Source organism: Zalophus californianus, chromosome 9, assembly GCF_009762305.2.
Source record: "Zalophus californianus isolate mZalCal1 chromosome 9, mZalCal1.pri.v2, whole genome shotgun sequence".
NCBI lineage: Eukaryota > Metazoa > Chordata > Mammalia > Carnivora > Otariidae > Zalophus > Zalophus californianus.
The window spans coordinates 45,045,903-45,065,125 of NC_045603.1; the positions used below are offsets into that span (position 1 = coordinate 45,045,903).

The 19,223-nt window shown below is 41.8% G+C and overlaps 1 protein-coding gene across 3 annotated transcripts in view; it reads right to left on the reverse strand.

Annotated features, from left to right (window-relative positions):
- The window catches only part of TPH2 (tryptophan hydroxylase 2), an 88,718-nt gene that overhangs the window by 31,046 nt on the left and 38,449 nt on the right, over positions 1–19,223 (reverse strand). For all 3 annotated transcript variants that reach the window (XM_027594360.1, XM_027594361.1, XM_027594362.1), the window contains exon 8: positions 6,061–6,187. In XM_027594360.1, the coding sequence (XP_027450161.1) occupies positions 6,061–6,187 (127 nt within the window). The remainder of the gene's footprint in view (positions 1–6,060; positions 6,188–19,223) is intronic.

The window sequence follows — 19,223 nt, forward strand, 5'->3', positions numbered from 1 at the left end:
AAGTGTACAGCTGCCAAAACCGGTGGCCTTCTTCATTATCCACCAGAGGGCAAATTATTTACACGTGTAACGATGCATTTGAAATACATTTACCACACATCATCATCAATTTCTTCAGATACAAAAGAGTTTCATTTAAACGGTTCTCCGAGCATAGAAGCCACGGCCCACATAAACAGCACAGATAGCTTCATTCTCAACACTGAGCATTATTGAAATGTCAAAATAAATATCATGCAGAAATATAGCAAGAAGAGGCACTCTTGCTATAGGCAGTAGCCTGGTCCCTCTGAAATCAGACCCAGGAGTCCAAAAGTGGCTCTGGACAAAACAGTGTAGTGGGGCCAATTCATCCTAGTGGACGTTGCTTTCTTCCTTGGATGGACTTGTTGACAGCACATCAGAGAAAGTTCTTAAGGGTCTGCCTTTACACGCGTGACTCTGTTTCGTAAGTGCTTAAATTCACTAAACAAGGAAAAGCAGGCACTACATAAACAGAGTCATTAATAATATAAATCTCACCTAGAGGAAAAGAATAATTTGGCCTGTCTCATTGTGCCACATAAATAGTGATTTCTGTGGTTTTCCATTTGTCCTCTCTATGGATTTTTCTCATTTGGTACATCTCATCTCTCATTTTACTCCGGTACTTCTTCAGGGGACTTAATGGGAACAACTTCAAGGAAATCAGCTAATAACACCTCCATTTCTCCTCTGGACAGCTACGAGGCCTTGCCAGCCCCCACTATCCCCTCCCCCACCACTGGACTTTCCACACCCCCCAGTGAGGCCTTAGTTAGCCCTTAATCTCTTAGTCTTTGTACCTGGGTCATTAAATTGGGCTTTTAGCTACAGTATATGGCTTGAGGGTCATTAATATGCAGTTATCCAATAGGCTATTTATTCCAGGGTTTACTTGGCAATTGCCTGGTTGGAATCTATGTTTTCTTTCAAAACCACCTTCCAGGAGTTTTCCGTTCACTTTGTTTTTCACTGATAGATGGGATGTGGTTTCAGAAGTCAAGAGCAGTTTTAGGAGCATTTCAGGGAAAATCTCCCTAGCCTCCTGGCACTGTGAATCTCTCCTCCATACTCCCCACATCACACAGAAAAAGCTTTCCAAATTTCTCTTCAGTCTGCGAAACACTTTTAAAGTAAATGGGCAGTCTATAAAACTGGAAGGAACTAGAGGAACTGGAACTGCAAGGTTTGTGAGAGGCAGGAAATCCAAGGAAGTTGGGGTGGGGGCTGCCCATACCATATGGGGGAAAGAGGAAAGAGTGGATCCGGCAAAACCATGGTAAGTGCCCCCAAACTCTCCACTGCATTTAGAAGAGATTCCAAATCTTTTGTGTTAAGGTCTTTTGCAAGTTTATACTCTCTTGGGTTTGTTTGTTTGTTTGTTTGTTTGTTTGTTTTAACTGTCAAAGCTACTGCAAGATTCCAGGCAGGTTGGCTCCCTTGGGGGACACTTGATCCTCCTTAACCTGTCACCGGTTACTTCTTCCATACAAATGAACCTGTCTGCTGGCCCCTGCTCCCAATTCTGAATCCCAGTCTCCACCACTGAACTCAGAACTCAAACACATTTGTAAGATTCATCTTAAATCCACTTCTGCATATCTCTCTTAATAAAAGCTGGGGGCGCCTGGGTGGCTGTTTGTTGGACATCTGACTCTCGATTTTGGCTCAGGTCATGATCTCAAGGTCAAAGAATCGAGCCCCACATCAAGCTCCATGCTCAACTCAGAGGCTGCTTGAGATTCTTTCTCTCTCCCTCTGCCTTCCCCCGCTCGTGCTCTCTAAATTAATTAACTAATTAATTTAATTTAAAAAAAACAGGCTGACACTGACTCTGGGTTTTCCGTTTTTTGTGTACAAGGTCATGAGCTCCTTGATGCAAGTACTACCTTTTTGTCTTTTTCCTATTCCTACCTCATGGTACCTAGGACTCTTCAGCCATTTAAAGACTAACTGTTGATTGGTTTTTGCAGAGATGCCGGTATATTCCAGGAAAAAGGCAATGAAAAAAATGAGAGAGAGAGACATGATTAATGACCTAATGATCTCTAACAGATGGAAGCATTTTTGGCTGTTGGAGCTAGGGCAATCCATAGCCAACAGTATTAGAATCATGCTAAGGAATGTAAGTTCCAAAAGAAAACTTATTCTTACTCCAAATTTACTGGTCCTAGTAGAATAGGTTTCAAGGTACAAGTGTTTGTTCTTTCTTGCAAATGTAAGAATAGAAACAAAGAATAATGCCCCTCCCAAAGATGTCCTGACCTCATCCCTAGAATATATTCTCTTTCCAGATATGGTTAAGAATACAGACCTTGAAATGGGGAGGTAATTGTGAATTATCCAGGGCGGGGGGGCCAATCTAATCACATAAATCCTTAAAAGCAAAAAACCTTTCCCAGCTATAGCCAGTGAAGAGAGATGTGACGGTGGAAGAAAAATCAGAGAGATGCAACATTGGTGGTTTGAATACAGAGGAAGAGGGCCATGAGCCAAGGAATGCAGGCAGCCTGTAGATGCTGGGCAAAGCAAAGAAACAGATTCTTCCTGAGGGGTCTCCAGAGAGGAACACAGCCCTGCTCACACCTTAACCGTAGCTCAGACTTCTAAGCTTATGAAACTGTAAGATAACAAATTTGTGTTGTTTTAAGTCACCCATAATTTGTTAATGGTACTGATAGAAAACTAATAGAAAAGGCAATCCTCCTTTTCAGCATGGCCCTGTAAAGTGGTGAACAGGCATTCACTGCTGGACCCCCAAACCAGAGAGATTTCTTATTCTGGCTGAAACTGTCTCTCCAGTCCCCCTTCCTCCCTTTGCAACTTGGCTGACTTTGTCGTCTTTCAAGATTCCACACAAACTTTCTCTCCTGTGAAAAATCTTAGTTTTACCTATAGAGGCTATAAATTTCCCAAATGTGAGGACCATGTTATATTCTTGGTGAATGTTAGTTTGAATGATGGACTTAATTAATTATCATTTGATGGAGTATAAAAATAAGGGCCAATAAAATTACTTTCTTGTTACTGCTTTTAAGAAACGAATAAGATCACTTGCTAGGACCCGCCTACACTCATAGCCATGAAGTCCTACCTTATTCCTTCTCCTCCTCTTTGGACACACACAAACACACACAGAACCTGGCAGAGTTGAACCCCAGTTTGTGACTGTTCAGAGTCAGATAAGTAAGTAAGATGTGCATCCCTGGTGAAGAGTACAAGCTGTAGGGGGGTCAAAGACTGAACCCAGAAAGTTGCAAGGGAAAGTTGCAAGGCACAGAAAAAGTTCTAAAATGTGGAGATTAAAGACAGAGCCAAGGTTTGAGAATTAAATAACAGAACTCAGTGGTGTGCTGGTTTTAAAATATGTCTACAAATACTCTGACACTCCTTTCTTCAAAAGGTGGAGACTAAATTCCCTCCCCTTGAGTATGGGCTGGAGTGAGTCCCTTCTAATGAACACAATATGGCTGACATGAACAACATGTGATCACATCGCAAAAGTCATTACAACTTCCTACCCTCGAACTCTTTCTTTCTCCTCCCCCCTCCAACCTCCTCATTACTTGCTCTAGAGGAAGTGATTTGCCAATAGCCACATGAGTGAACTGTCTTAGCAGAAGATTCCTAAATCTTCAGACAACTGCAGACCCAGCCCACAACTTTTTTTTTTTAAGATTTTATTTATTTACTTGACACACACAGAGAGAGAGGGAGAAAGCAAGCACAAGCAGGGGGAGTGGCAGGCAGAGGGAGAAGCAGGCTCCCTACTGAGCAAGGAGCCCGATGCGGGGCTCGATGCGGGGCTCGATGCGGGGCTCAATCCCAGGACCCTGGGATCATGACCTGAGCCAAAGGCAAATGCTTAACCAACTGGGCCACCCAGGCACCCCCACCAGCTCACATTTTGACAGCAACCACAGGATGAGTCCGTGAGTCAGAACCATTCAGGTAAGTTTCTTTTAAATTCCCAAACACAGAAACTATGAGATAATAAATGTTTGCTGTTTCCAGCCACTAAGTTTTGGAGTTATTTATTATACAGTAATAGATAGCCAATATATATGAGACACAATCCCTCGGGCAGAGGTTGCAAATTGGAAGTCAAGATCCTAATTCAGTCTACAAATATATTTTCCTAAGCTCATCATGTTTTTTATGAGCCAAAATTTCAAAATCATTTAAATTCATTTAGAAATCTAGATTTCCAGTCTCTCTCTCAAAAATGTGCAGATCTGGCAACACAAAGGCCTGCACTCTGGTCTGACAGCTGTGGGTGAGAACTGAGGATCTGCCTTCTGCTGTAGGCTTTCCTGAGCTCCCCGGAGCCCCCACTAACCCCACTAACTATTCATCTTTATGCCGACACTAACAGCACGGCTTTTGCACTGCTCTTTCTCTTGTATTAGAAAAATATTTTCTCATGTCTTATATCTCTGTGAAAACTAGGAAAGATAAACTGAAAAGGGCTTATGTGTCTTAAGAAATCTAGAACAGGGGCGCCTGGGTGGCTCAGTCGTTAAGCGTCTACCTTTGGCTCAGGTCACGATCCCGGCATCCTGGGATCGAGCCCCGCATTGGGCTCCCTACTCCACGGGAGGCCTGCTTCTCCCTCTCCCGCTCCCCCCACTTGTGTTCCCTCTCTTGCTATGTCTCTCTGTGTCAAATAAATAAAATCTTAAAAAAAAAAAAAAGAAAGAAATCTAGAACAGGGGTGCCTGGGTGGCTCAGTTGGTTAAGCATCTGACTTTGGCTCAGGTCATAATCTCAGGGTCCTAGGATCGAGCCCCACGTTGGGCTCCCTGCTCAGCGGGGAATCTGCTTCTGCCCCTCCCCCTCACATGCATGCTCTCTCTCTCTTTCTTTCATATAAATAAATAAAATCTTTAAAAATCAAAAAAGAAAGAACACCTATTTTTTGTGGGAGAGAAGAATATCCCTGCATGCCTAATATGCCATCAATGAGCATCTGTGTCAAATACATACAACTTAAGATTCTAGAAGATTCTAGAAGCTTTGTTCATTAGGCAGATGGACTGCCCCTGTAATGAGTTGGCTAAAGCTGCTCTTTCTCACCCTGGGCTCTTTGAAATGGGGTTAAGGTAAGGAAGATGAGTTTGCTAGATTTGGCTTTGAGCATTTTAAAGAAGCCACCAACATGACACTTTTCCTCTCATATTGCTTGTTTTGAGAAAAACCTTGTTGAGAACATAGTAGTCATCAAATCTTCTGGTTTTGTACTTACAATAATTGCTTATCTTCAGCTTCTTACTGCTGAATCAAATTGTGTCTGACCACATCCATACTGACTAATCAGAAATAATCTCAAGCACAACCCCTACTTTTCCATAAATGCATATATTACTATTCCTAATGTCTCTAGAAAATAAACACTAGTTTAGTGTTTATTTTCGTTGACAAGAGTCAACGAATTTCAGCACACAAGCCAAATCTGGCCCACTGCCGGCTTTAATAAATAAAGTTTTATTGGAACACAGCCACACTCATATTCATTTTCATGTTGTCCATGGCTGCTTTTGCCCCATGGTGACTGAACTGAGTAGTTGTGACAGAGACCTTATGACCTGCAAGCCTAAAATTTTACTATCTAGGGACACCTAGGTGGCTCAGTCAGTTAAGTGTCTGCCTTTGGCTCAGGTCATGATCCCAGGGTCCTGGGTTCAAGTCCTCCACTGGGCTCCTTGCTCAACAAGAAGCCTGCTTCTCCCTCTGCCTGCCACTCCCCCTGCCTGTGCTCGCTCTCTCTCTCTGACAAATGAATAAATAAAATCCTAAAATATATATATATATTTACTATCTAGGCACTCCTTGAACAAGAAGGATAAAATACAAATATTTTAATAGTTAATAAGCTAAGAACACATTGTGTTTCAAAGGAACACAACATGGGAAATAGTGAAGTCACCATGCCCTCTCCAGAATACTTGCCTTATAATTCATAGTCAATAACTCTAAAGCTTACTTTACCTTACAAATGGACATAAATAGGACAGTGTTTTAAATTGAAAATGAACTCACGGTGGCTAGTTTCTGTACATCTTCATCTGATGCTCCCAGAGATGCCAGGCCTATTTCTTGTGAAAACTGAGCAAACTTAGGATCCGCAAGTAGTGGAACGTGTCCCAGGAGTTCATGGCATGTGTCTCTGCCAAGAAAAACATTGTAAAAAAATATTATATGAAAGGCTTTAAACTATCACTGGTAGAACAAGATTTAAAATCATAAATATAACCTTGGTATTATAATTAATTGCTGTGACCAAATTTCATCAAGTCTAAGACTTTTTTTTAATCACCTTTCAACATCTCTGAAATCCAGATGCACCTTACAATTCATGGCATCTTCAATTATATGATATCCAATATTTGTAATAAATAATAGCAATGACTATTTTCAAGTGCTTACCATATGCTAACGACATGGTAGGTGTTTTATTACATTCACTATCCCTTTTAATCCTCAAGAGAAACTTAGAGAATTAAAGTAGCTTAACAGTACAAAATCCGATAGAGCAGGGGTGGGCAATCTACCGTCGCAGGACAATCTGGCCCACCACCCATTTATAAATAAAGTTAATTGGAACACAGCCATAGCTCATTCATTTATGTATTGTCTATGGCTCTTTTTAACTAAAACTGCAGAGCTGAGTAGTTGTGACTAAGACCATATGGCCCGCAGAGCCTAAAATATTTACTAGCTGGCCCTCTACAGAAAAAGTTTGCCATGGTGATAAAGCCAAAATTTGAATCCAGCTTATGGTGACTTCTACACTGTTGCTTTTAACCCTTAAGTTGCACAGACTGCCATGTTACACTTCGCAGACATGAGGACACAGCAGAGGATCATATTGTCATCCTAAAAGTAGCTTTTCCCATCAACGAGTTATCTGCCTATAACACAAGCAACTCCCTTGAACCTGCCCAGTGGAGAACCTTCCCAGTCCTCTGCTTTGGTTCGCCTGAACTAGAAAATAACAGAAGCTTAGATCTGCTCTCATTTGCCTGAGCTTCCGTTTGGAGCCAAATGATCAGGCAAAGGCAGATACATGTCACAGGGAAGCAAGGCAGATGCCTTCCTGAGCCATTGCCATGAATCACAAAGTGTTCCCTGATCCCAAGCTATAGTCAAATGAATCCCCCTATAGTTCTCTAGGAATGGATCAAGAAGCTGCAAAATTTTATTCTCCTGGCAAAAAGGAATTAGCCAGGTAGTATTTGAAAGATGTTTCCTAACTTCACCTGGGCTCCTCTCAAGTGTATCACTTCAAATAGATGCTAGAATATAAATGCCAGGTGCTGCCACTGTGATTAAAAGTACAAAGTACATTGGGTGGTTATGCATTTGAAGCAAGTCGATGGTGGTTAAAGGCACAAGATTGATGCCCACATAAAACAGATAGCACTACTCAATCAAAAAATCTTGTTCCCACAACTCAAACCACATCCCCAGCCTTGGCCAGCCACTTCACAGGTACATCAGGTTGAAAAGGCAACCGAATGAGAATATGGAGACAGGATACTAAAAGAAATTCCCAATTTATTCCCTGTCAACTGTGTGCCGATAGCTTTCTTTTTACACATAACTGAATGTGTGGAAAAGAATACATGGTTGTTACTCTCCAACCATATTACTTAAGGCAGAGAATCAGACTCATTGGATTTTAGGGCACAAGGAGAATTTAAATATTATATGAGTCCTTCATTTTACCTATAAAGACATCAAAGACAGAAGGGAAAAAAGAAAGAACGCGAACATATTCTGAGCTCCTATTATGTGCTGGGTACTATACTAAATGTTCCCATATCATATCAGTAATTTATCTTCACTTACAAAGAAGCCTTATGATTCCCATTTGATAGATGGGGAAACTAGGGCACCTGGGTGGCTCGGTTGGTTAAGCGACTGCCTTTGGCTCAGGTCATGATCCTGGAGTCCCGGGATCGAGTCCCACATCAGGCTCCCTGCTCAGCGGGAAGTCTGCTTCTCCCTCTGACCCTCTTCCCTCTCGTGCTCTCTATCTCTCATTCTCTCTCTCTCTCTCTCAAATAAATAAATAAATAAATAATCTTAATAGATGGGGAAACTATAATGCAGTAAATTTAAGCATCTTTCCAAGGTCACACTCTTAATAAGAGACAGACAAGATTTGAAATCAAATTCTTCCGACTTGAACCTGTACTCTTCCTGCTCTGTTGTTTTATCTAACAGATGTGGAATAAGTAGGAAGGGATAGGTCAGGGGCCACCGCTTACATGGTAGAGAGACAGTTTATCCAAGCTGGTTAGCAGGAGTGAAAATGTAGTCAGTATGTTGCAAGTCTCTTTTCCTGCCACTCAGTGGGCTGAATCCTCTAAATTACTTGAGAAGCCTTTCTAAAAATACCAATGACCAGGTCTTATGTAAAACCATTTCAATCCAACTCTCCGGGATAGACCAGAGCATCTATATTGTTTCAAGAGCTCCGAGGGTGCTAATAAGACACAGCCAAGGTGGAGACCCACTGTCATAACAGATGATGCTAGGAGCCCTCCTAGCAGGCTTCAAGCAGCAAGGAATTGAAACAAAGGCCGAACGTGATTTTGTAATTTTGAGCTGCCTAAATTTAATTCCACTGAAATTACATCAGAATACTGGGGCATAATGAAAGGTGGTGATAGAAAGTTCACTAGGTAGCTAATTACTCCTCTGCATGCATTTGATTCAGTTAAAGCATCTAATACCCCTATGCTGGGAGTAGACCCTATCGATGCACTCCTGTGACCAGTTTTTTAAAAGATCATACAGTCTGCACTGATGTTGGGATTAGGATCAAGTGGCCCACCATGGATAAATCTGAATACCTCCATTGTAGCCTATAATACAAATACTAAAGCACCCCTACCTATCCAGGCAGAATATATGACAACGATAATTCCAAAATTAGACCAGATGTCAAGCTTTGGGGAAAACTGAAGGCAGCGTAAATAAAATAGGTAAGTGGAAACTAAAATAACGAGTATTGTGACCAACACATTATCGAATGCTTGCTATGAGCCAGGCCATGTGCTAAGTGCTTCATCATGTGAGAACGAGACAGGTCAGGGCTACCATGACAGTTGATTCAGGGTGCAATACGGGATTTGCTTTTGAGCTTATTAAATCCTTGAAGAAGGCTGCTGCTGAAGACAGTCTTCTATCTACCTAGGTACTAATGGAATTCAAAAACATACAGGTGGAAGGAAAAGTGAAGAGGTGGCAGCTAAAAAGGAAAAAAGAAGGAAAATACTAAGATCCAAAGACATTAAGGAGTCAATTCTCTGTAATAAAAAAAGGAGCTATCACCTAGATTTTAAGTTAAGGCGTCATTATCTGATAACTCACAGCCAACTTAAGAACCTTTAATAACATTCCAATGACAAAGTAATCCAACTATTCATAGAAGAGGATAAAAGAAATAAATTTGAAAGGATGAAATCATACCACATGGCAGAATATACTGTTTCATTAAGAATGAAAGTCTGGGGGTGCCTGGGTGGCTCACTCAGTTAAGCTTCTGACTCTTGATGTCAGCTCACATCTTGATCTTGGGGTTGTGAGATCAAGCCCCATGTCTGGCTCCACGCTCAGCAGGGAGTTTACTTGAGATTCTCTCTCTCCTCTCTCTTTCTCTACCGCTTCCCCCATTCCCACTCATGCTCTCTCTCTCTAAAATAAATAGGCAAATCTAAAAAAAAAAAAAGAATGAAAGCCTGAAGTAAGATGTCTAACAGAATTACCGATGGAACGTGAGGGATGCCCTACACCCTGTTATAAGCAGAAATGAGTGCTGCATCTCACCGTCTTCTCAGCTCTGTGTCCCTGCATCCCCACAGAGACCCTGAGGAAGAACTGCCACTCTGATTCCTAAGCAAGTGTGTGTGTGCAGTATGGACAGTAAGTCCACTTCTCACTGAGCCAAAGCTTTAAGCACCTATATTTCAAGACCAGAAACAAGGTTATCATCTTTTATGACTGGTGCAACGTTCTCAGAAATAAACTCCATCCCAGTGTCTTTGGCTTAGACATGGGGTGTAGACAAAGGAAACCGAAGTGCCTGGAAACCCTTCAACCAAACAGCGATAAAAGATGTTCAATGTTACTAAAGATGTTTAAAATTACTTAACTTCGAAAAGTTTCTTTAGTTTCTATGACACCGAAGGATTTAGAAGCTGACTCAGAGCCTGAAAGAGGCTCCAGACTATTGGGAATCTGAAGGAAAAAGGCTGAGTCTTTTCTCCAACCTTTGTATCAATCAGGTTCTGTTGGGCTGAAATCACATGGTTTCACCCTATTTTACAAAGTGCAATGGTTATTATGGCCGGCATATAAAGTAGTTCATGATCCCTCTGTCGGTTGTGTCATCCACAGCCGGGACCCCTGAGTATCTAATTATGAACAGGTTTCCGAGGTGAGTCCACAACTGTTGCCTTATCACACCAGATCTCTCTTAAAAGATTCAATTATTTGGCTATAATTGCACCTGTCAGCACATGCTGCCTCCAATCTCCACATCGACAAACTTTTCTCTTTTTAACTCGCATCCCTTTGATGCATTTTCGCCTGAATAATGCTTTCAGAAGCTTTTCACAAAAGCGCTCTGTTCACTGGAAATGTAGGACCTTTCAAAACTGTTAACGCTGTAAAACATCATGTCTCCTTTTAAAAGAAAGAAAGAAAGAAAGAAGAAAGAAAGAAAGAAAGAAAGAAAGAAAAAGAAAGAAAGAAAGAAAGAAAGAAAGAAAGAAAGAAAGAAAGAAAGAAAGAAAGAAAGAAAGAAAGAAAGAAAGAAAGAAAGAAAGAAAGAAAAAGAAAGAAAGAAAGAAAGAAAAAGAAAAGCTAGAGCTGATCGCAGACTCTAAACTTTTGCTGCTCTAAATTGGCATCTTCTCTGATAAGCCATGTTAGGAGGATTTTAAAGCCTGCCGAAATGGGCCCACAAAAGGGCCTGGGCAAAATGCCTCTGGGGAATTCTTAGATCATTCTAAGAAAGTCACGATCATAGTGCCGAGGGGAAATAAGGGTCCTGGTTGTTAAGTTCACATCCAAAATGCGCCTGGCATTTTTCTCCTCTTATCAGTTTTCAAAGCTGACTCCTCACGCTACGTGTTGAACAACTCCTTTTCATTTCTGCTGTAAATTAAAGCCTTTAAGAAGCAGTGAGCCAGCATCCAACATTGGCTTCCCATCCCAAATCAGTGCATCTGTCTTTTAAATCATATTTCTATAGGTTTTGTTTGTTCTAAATGACACAGAAGCCAACACAGTAGCTAAATCATGAAGAGAAGGAAAGCAAGATGAGAGGGAGGGGTGGGGTGTTCGCGCTGGTGAAAAGCAGCAGGAGGATGAGCTGGGAGACGAAATCGGGTATTTTGTTCAGCTTTCACACAACATTTGGCAGGCGAGTGCAAGTAATCTGGGATAACACTCCAGGACGCATGGAAAAGGGGGTGACTTAGTTTGTTTTCACTGCACCAAGGAGATGATAACGGGAATTAATTTGGTATCGAGGCAATTTTTCTTCAGCACTTGCCTTGGAGCCATATACAGAGTTCTTTTGGTTTAGATTTAAAATAGCATACTGTAAAATCTGGCCCAGATAAAATTTCAGGCAGCCCTTATGATCACTCCCTCTTCTATCCCTATCGCCGTGCAGATAAATAGATATGTGGCCCTCTTCCTATGAAGCCGAGCACTCGGATATCACCCTGGAGGAAATCTTCTTTACTTTTTTCCCCCTAGGAATCCTAAGGAAGGCCACCAATGTTACTTTCCTTCACTACAATTCTTTGGAGACTGACAGAAGATATTATAGTTCTTTTTTGAAATTTCGTTCAAGAAGCGTTTATGGTATGCCTATTTTGTACCAAGCACTATGTTAAGAACTGACGCTTAAAAGTAAATAAGACATAATCCTAGAATAACTCTTAGCAAAGTCACCTTATGGTGCCATAAAAGGGCAAACAGCAAGTACTAACTTCCCTGGTCCAGGGAGAGACATAGTTTCCAGTTCTTACAAGTCCCATAAAAGGGCTGCAAGGGAAACTGTTGCTAGGTTTCTAGGTCCCCTATCATCTCAAATATTTCTTATTTCTGGAATAAATAAGAGATTTTTAATTCTTTCCCTGCTGCCTCCCCAAATTTCAGTAAAGATTAAGGATGCATTATAACAGAATGGTTAAAGGTCTACACTCTGAAGTCAGATCCAAGTCCATTTCCCACATTCCTGCAGAGGCAAATGACTCAGAGCAGTTCTGTGCAATAGGACTTTCTTCATCAATGGAAATAGTCTATATCTGCATTGTCCAGTCTGGTAGCCACTTGGCACAGGTGGCTACTGGACACTGGAAATGCGGCTAGCACTACTGAGAAACTAAATTTATAGTGAATTTGACTTTAATTAATAAATTTAAATAGCCACATCTCTACCATATTGGACAGCACAGATGTATTTTTTCTCATCTTTGGAATGGAGATTACGTGAGTCCCTATCTCATGGAGTTCTTAAACAATGTAGTAAAATAACACATTGAAAACATCAGTTCCCAACAAGTTATGTATTATTCATCATATTAAATTAAATTATACTTACACCAACATCTATCGTACTTCAGTAAGGTTGCCTTTTGGGGAGATATTTTATCCCTTAAACAAGAACTAGTAATCTCCTCCCAGACAGATGTCATGCCATGTTCGTCTTTGGGTGCCTGGCACATAATAGATGCTCAATTTAACTGTCGTTTTTAACTCAACCAAACAAAGCAGGGATGATGGGACTCTATGGCTCCATAAAGAGGTAAATCCAAGTGCATCCCAAGTACAGTTTTCCTAATTTCCGGTGTAGCATCGGGGCATTGGACTAGGTCTTTGGTTTTGCTATTTCCTAGTTGTGGGACCATAGGGAAATTACCTGACTTCCTTGAACTATGGATTTGCCACCTGTTAAATGGTGACAGTCCTGCCTACCTCATAAAAATGAGTGGAATGTTTCCAGGCCAACAGAACACGTGTGAGAGAGGTCAGATCCCTCTTTCCTCCTCTTTGGTGGTGGCTTCTGTACCTGTCAATAGATGTAATTCTCTGCCCAGCATATATATATATATGTATATATATGAAAGCTTTACCCCAAGTCACTGTGGATAACAGCCTAAAAGAACAGAAACAGCTCCAGCAGGCACTTAGATATCAAAATGCACAGGTTTTAAAAAATGTATAGTGCTTTTTTTTTTTTTTCATAGAATATCTATTGTTAGAGTGCTTGGAGCTCTTGAGGCAAAAGGCCCCGTAAAAAGTCTTAGGGGTTATTTTTGCTTTTAGGCACCTCACAAAACTAGACAAAATTTTATGATTGAAAACTTGGGAGTCCCAGTCTAGGAACATACGTGGCCTTGTAACTAGGCCAGAATTTTATGAGGCCCATCAGCCTCCTCATGAATTTAAGAGGTATCAAGAAAGAGTGGACCTATTTGGTATTTATGTAAAGTTTTTTTTTTTTCTCTCTGCAAAGATCAAAGCATTATTTCATTATCCATCACACAGAGAGGTTAAGTGGCTTGCCGACAGTCACGCTGAGAGCTGATAGCAGGGCCTGGATTTCGGGCAAGCAGCCCATGGGTCCTTCTGCCTAAGGACGTGGACATAGCAGCCTCCTATCTGCATTTCTACCCTGTAGAGAGGAGCTATCTTCTTTTTCCCAGTGAAAGAGGAGATGCCTCCTCTTGATAAATAGGGCAGGCTCTGGCTCTGTGAAGATTAAAGGAGAGGGTGGGTTTCTAACAAAGACTGGTAGCGCGGCCCAAAGACTAGCTGGAACCTGCATAGCTCTAGACCATCCAATGGACACAGACACTGCTTAGTCTTCTGGCAAAGCGGGGCCACCAAATTAAAGGAAGGGTGTTACTGTTGACTCTCTTACTTAACGTTTGTAAATTAGAAAAACCAAGAAAGAAGCTATTCAACTTCTCACACAATGGGTTTTGAATTTTCCTGTTTAATGGTACCTTTTAACATAGAATAGTGGCTAATCTCACAGTCACTGACACCACTACTTGAGTTCAAATCCTGACTTCCTCCCTTACCACCAGCTGTGTGACCTTGGGCAAGTTGCTTAACCTTTCTGGGCCTCAGTTTCCTCATCCATAAACTCAGAATAATAACAGCAACAACCCCTCAGAGGGCTGTTGTATTAAATGAGTTCAAGCCACATCCAACACTGAAAATAGTGCCTCGTCCATAATAGTCAATAAATACATACTTGTTGTTAATAGTGAAAAATACTATTGTTGCTTCTGTTGCTACCGATACTGTTGTTGAAATGATCTGTTAGTCTAGAAGGGATGACAATACTTTCAGGTCCTAGGGCCTCTATCTAATGTCTTAACTGGCCCGGGTAGAGCCCAAACCAAACTTCTCCTGAGGGGAGAGATGGCTGCTAGGCTGGGGGGTGTGAGCTCTGGGTTGAAGTGCAAGAAAAGGAAGCCAGATGGGATCGGCCTTCTGAGAACATGCCATTTTCTGAGAATCGCTAGTGGTGATGCTTCTCCGCAATCCTGAAAGGCAGCGATGATAATAGAGCCACAGAGGAAGCCAGGCAGGGAGCTCAGGGCTGCGCTCCAGTGTCCTCTGGGAAAGAGCAAGTTTAAGCTAAACAGAGCTCATAGGAATAAGGTTAAACTCTCTAAAGTTCTGGTTCATTCTTCCCAGTGCCGCAGTAAGACCTTGCCCAGACTGGCCTTCCACGCCGCAGTAAGACCTTGCCCAGACTGGCCTTCCACGATATTAAAAACACCCGAGACGGTCAGGGCTTAACGTCAGACAAGTTCACATGCCCAGAATCCCTCACACGGCAGCAAGGAGGGATAATTGAGAATGGAAAGATCCTCTTTTTCCTCTCATTACAGACCTAGTGAGAGACATCTGTTAGATCAAGGGAAGGGCAGCCAAATTTTCTCAAATTTTTTCAAAACCTACGTCTTTACCTGCTGCTATTATTACTTAACAAATGAGGATTAATGTCTGAGCCACAAGAAAAGAAAATAAATGACATCTTCTGCCAGTTTTTGAGAGGGTTCTGTTCTAATAAACAAGGGCTAAGCATAAAATTCATTGACTTAGAAACATGTGAAAAATACTGTCAGAAATAATTCACTTTTATTTTTCTTGTAAAATTGAAACACAGCAGCAATTATAAGAAAAATCACCTGACTGCAAAGCTTTTTTTAAACTTTAAAACAGTTATATTTAAAGATAACATTAATTGCCTCTAAAATGTTCAACTGGGACAAGAAAGAATTTCCTTAATGCAAATGAATTCAGTGGTATTATGGCAATAGAAACTGCAATATTAGTCAATAGTGTCATGAATTATTTCCTAAGGGTGGAAGTTTGCCCTTTGATTTGAAAAGTGACATACCAGGAAAGAGCAGAAGAAGATATACCCACATCACTCTGTGCTGAATAATTGATCATCCCAATGCAGTTCTGAATCAGGGACTCCCTGAATGAAGAAGCTTATAATATGTTGTGCCAAGTATATTTTTGTTACTAGTATGTTAAGCCCAACATCTGAAAATAAAGTAGAATGAATATTTTTAAATATTTTCACTAAAACATTGTTTAAAGTGATTCCTGGTGCAGAATTGCATTATTACTTTGGCAAGAGTTCTTCTGGAAAGAGAGATATTGTACTGGCTTGACCTCAAAAAAATTGATGTCGAAGAATGTAGGTTTATATTTAAAATTCCTGGTTGCTTCTCCCTGAGCAATAGACAAGGGGTAGAGCTTATGCTATGGATGTGTATTTCACCACGGCTCTGGGCAATGTTTAAGTTTCAAAGGACTCCCAGTGCAGAACCATGAGGCATCTGGTCACCTCCATCCAGAAATCTAGATCACAGTAGATTTGGCTTATATTGAGAAGAACAAGACCAGATTATATAGGAAAATTATATAGGATTAAGGCCTTAGAAGATAGGGTCTGCTTGCCCTACCCCTCTTCATTCCTGAGATTTCAGTCAATCCACACAGCTTCTGGAGGAAAGCATAAAATTTGGCCCCAGGTCTTGAACTATATTTCTCATTAAAGGGCTCTGCATTTCTAAGATACCACTGGGCATTGGGTATAGAGGTCACTGAAAATCATATACATGAGTACATGTAGGCAAATTCAGTTAGCAGGTGCTCAGCCTCCACTTTGCACAAAACACATTCAAGAAGTCTTTGGGAACTATGAAGAATAGAGACCACAAATCCCCTCAAAGGAAGTGCCCAGGGAAGAAAAGGCAAAGGACTTAAAGCAGAACTAGGGAGAGTGGAATATATACCACATCTGAAAATCCAAGGCACCTTCTGGAAACCAGAAGCCTGATGTCAGAGACCAAACGAGAGAGAGAGGGACAGGCCCCTCCCTACGACTTGCTTATCTCCCCAGTACGCCTCCTAAGTTGAATCACCACCACTTCAGCAAGAAGCTTCGAGAGATAAATCCAGAGATGTTGCTACCTCTCTGGTCCACTCTCCTCCTTGGGGAAGGGGCAGCCACTCATGCCAGACATGGATGACACTCCCATCCACATGGCCGCCCCTGGGGGACCTGCACCAGTGCTTGGCAGAAGTTGCCAATCTCATAGAACTTCTTAATGCAATATTTTGAATATTAGTTCAAATACAATTTAGAACATGTCACAGACTGACATTCCTGTTAAAGCTAGGGTCATGAGCTTCCCTGCCTTTTAAATGGGACAATATTTAGGGTTAGTTACCCAAAGGGGGGAAAATATACTTCTTTAGCACCATGTAAAGTACAGTTTCTTTCCCTCTTTCTCTCTCTCCCTCTCTGGTTCTTTCCCTCCTTCCCTCTCGCTCTTTTTCTCTCCTTTGAGTAAGGGGGAGGTGGGGACAATTTGTACATTTCCTTTTGTTCCTCTTCTTCACCTTCACAGTGCATAATCCCTCCTTTATTCTGCAACTATCTTTATCCCAAAAACAAAAAGAGGATCAGAATAGGTTGTCCCTTACTGGGCTCTCTGATCCAAGTGACTTGTACGCTCACAGCCGCAGTTGCTGCCTATAATCCCACCTGTAAAGGTTCAGGATTTTACCCGAAGACACTGAATGTGTAAAAATGCCTTATTCCTGGAAAGATGTCCAGATAAGTCCCTCCAATCAGAGTAAAGCTACTGGGGAGAGCGGAGGGCACTCCCCAACACAGGGCTGCAGCCTTTCAGAAAAAGGCCTCACCACCACAGTGTGCAGGCCCAGGACTTCAAATAAATCCACAGCATTTACTCCCCTGTACTCCCTCACTCCACGGATCTCAGGTTGGGTCTGGGCCTTTGAGAATACCTTGAACTTGACACCTCCTGGTAGCAGTGCTGGTCATGGCTTCGGCCCACAGAGGACTCAGTTTTCGCCTTATGTGCAAGGTTTGGGGATCCACTGCAACCTCAGTCTGATCTCCTCGCTTCTGCATTGCCTTTGTCAACTGGCTTTGACATCATCATAGTCTTATGAAGGAGACTGACATGTGAACAAATAATTGCCATTCAGTGCTGTAAGTGCTAAAATAGGAGTAAGGCAATGTGTTACAGGAACACCCAGTTCTGCCTAGAAAAACTCCACAGAGAAGGCCGTGACAGCTCTAATCCTAGAGAATTAGGGGGATTTTACCAGAGTCATTCCAGGCAGGTAGAAACACCGGGAAAAGCAAGTCCTTCCACCAAGAAAACCAAGAGTCATTGATCCTCCATAACTTTCACTGCTGTCCTCCAGGCCAGAAAACATTCCCCAGAGGAACCAATCCAATCTGCCATCACTTTTTAAATTAAAGTCTCACCAACCAGCCAAGTTTAGAGAATACAGGGTCTTTAACATGTAAAATGTAAAAACAGGCCAAAGACACGCTTAAAGCCCATTATTTGTTGAAAGCGAGGATATCAAAATACATTGTCCCCAGGCTGAAAAAGGAAAATAAAATTCTTTTTTTCAGATAATGTCTTTTTGCTGCTTTCACTCTCATTTCTACCAGCATCTTCAAGGGCTCACCTTTGTCTCATTACCACTGCCCCCACGACAACAGTTCAGCAATTGAAGGCAGCTATTTGGAAGCAGAGAACAAGCACCAAACACAGGAGCCAAGTTGAACTTCACAAATTGGAGAATCTGCCCTCTCTTTGGTTTTCAATTGAGGAAATGGGATTTCATTACAAAGACAATGCTTGGAAAAGTGCTTGGGCAGGAAACAGCACTCCCAGCATGGGGTCCCATGTATTCAACGATGCCGCTGGGAAGGGATTTAGGACTTTGCCATACATCTGGATTAAAGGGATCTTTACAGAGAATTGTGTCTGCATAGTGTATTTCTGGAAGGGTGCAGGGGAAGCTGGCAGCAGTGGTGGCCTCTGGGAAGGTGAAGTGGGTGTCGGGGGAGCAGAGGAGGAAAAGAAATTTATTGCTCACCGTATGCTTTGAATTCTGAAGCAGGTACGTGTATTACCTACTCATAAAATAATAATAATCTAGAAAATGAATGAAAATTACTTACACACACACACAAAACAAATGAATGACATAAAACCCACTCCCCCAAAAAAGATTCTGTTAAAAAAACAACAACAACAACAACAACAAACAAACCCAAGCTAGTGAATCCCACATTTTCATCCTCTGACTTAAGCCTCCTCTTGTCTGGGTAGTCATGGGAGTCATGGAAGAAGAAAACACTCACATCTATAGCAGGAGCTTTACATTCACTTCTGGACTCCCGACACTTATTTCCAACTACCAGGCGCTTCTCCGGGAGGCCCCACCCATGAGCACCTCAAAGACAACATGTCCCAAACCCAAATCCTCCTCTTCTCTCCCTCCTTCCTCCCTACCTCCCTCCAAGCCTGATCCTGCTCCAATAGTCTCAGTCATTACTAGAAAAAACCAACCATTCAGCTTCCCAATCTAAAAACTTTATTGTTACCTTGAGGACGCTCTCCTCACCCTCTTTATAGCCACCAAATATTGTTAATTCCACCACGATGGTGTTTTGCGAAGAGATGACCTCTTGGCCTATCCCACTGACCCTTTCTAGTTCAAGGAATTATAAACTACACTCCTTCACTGGAATGGGAGCTCCTGCTGGTTTTCCAGCTACTTCATTCTTTACACTTCCCCAGCCC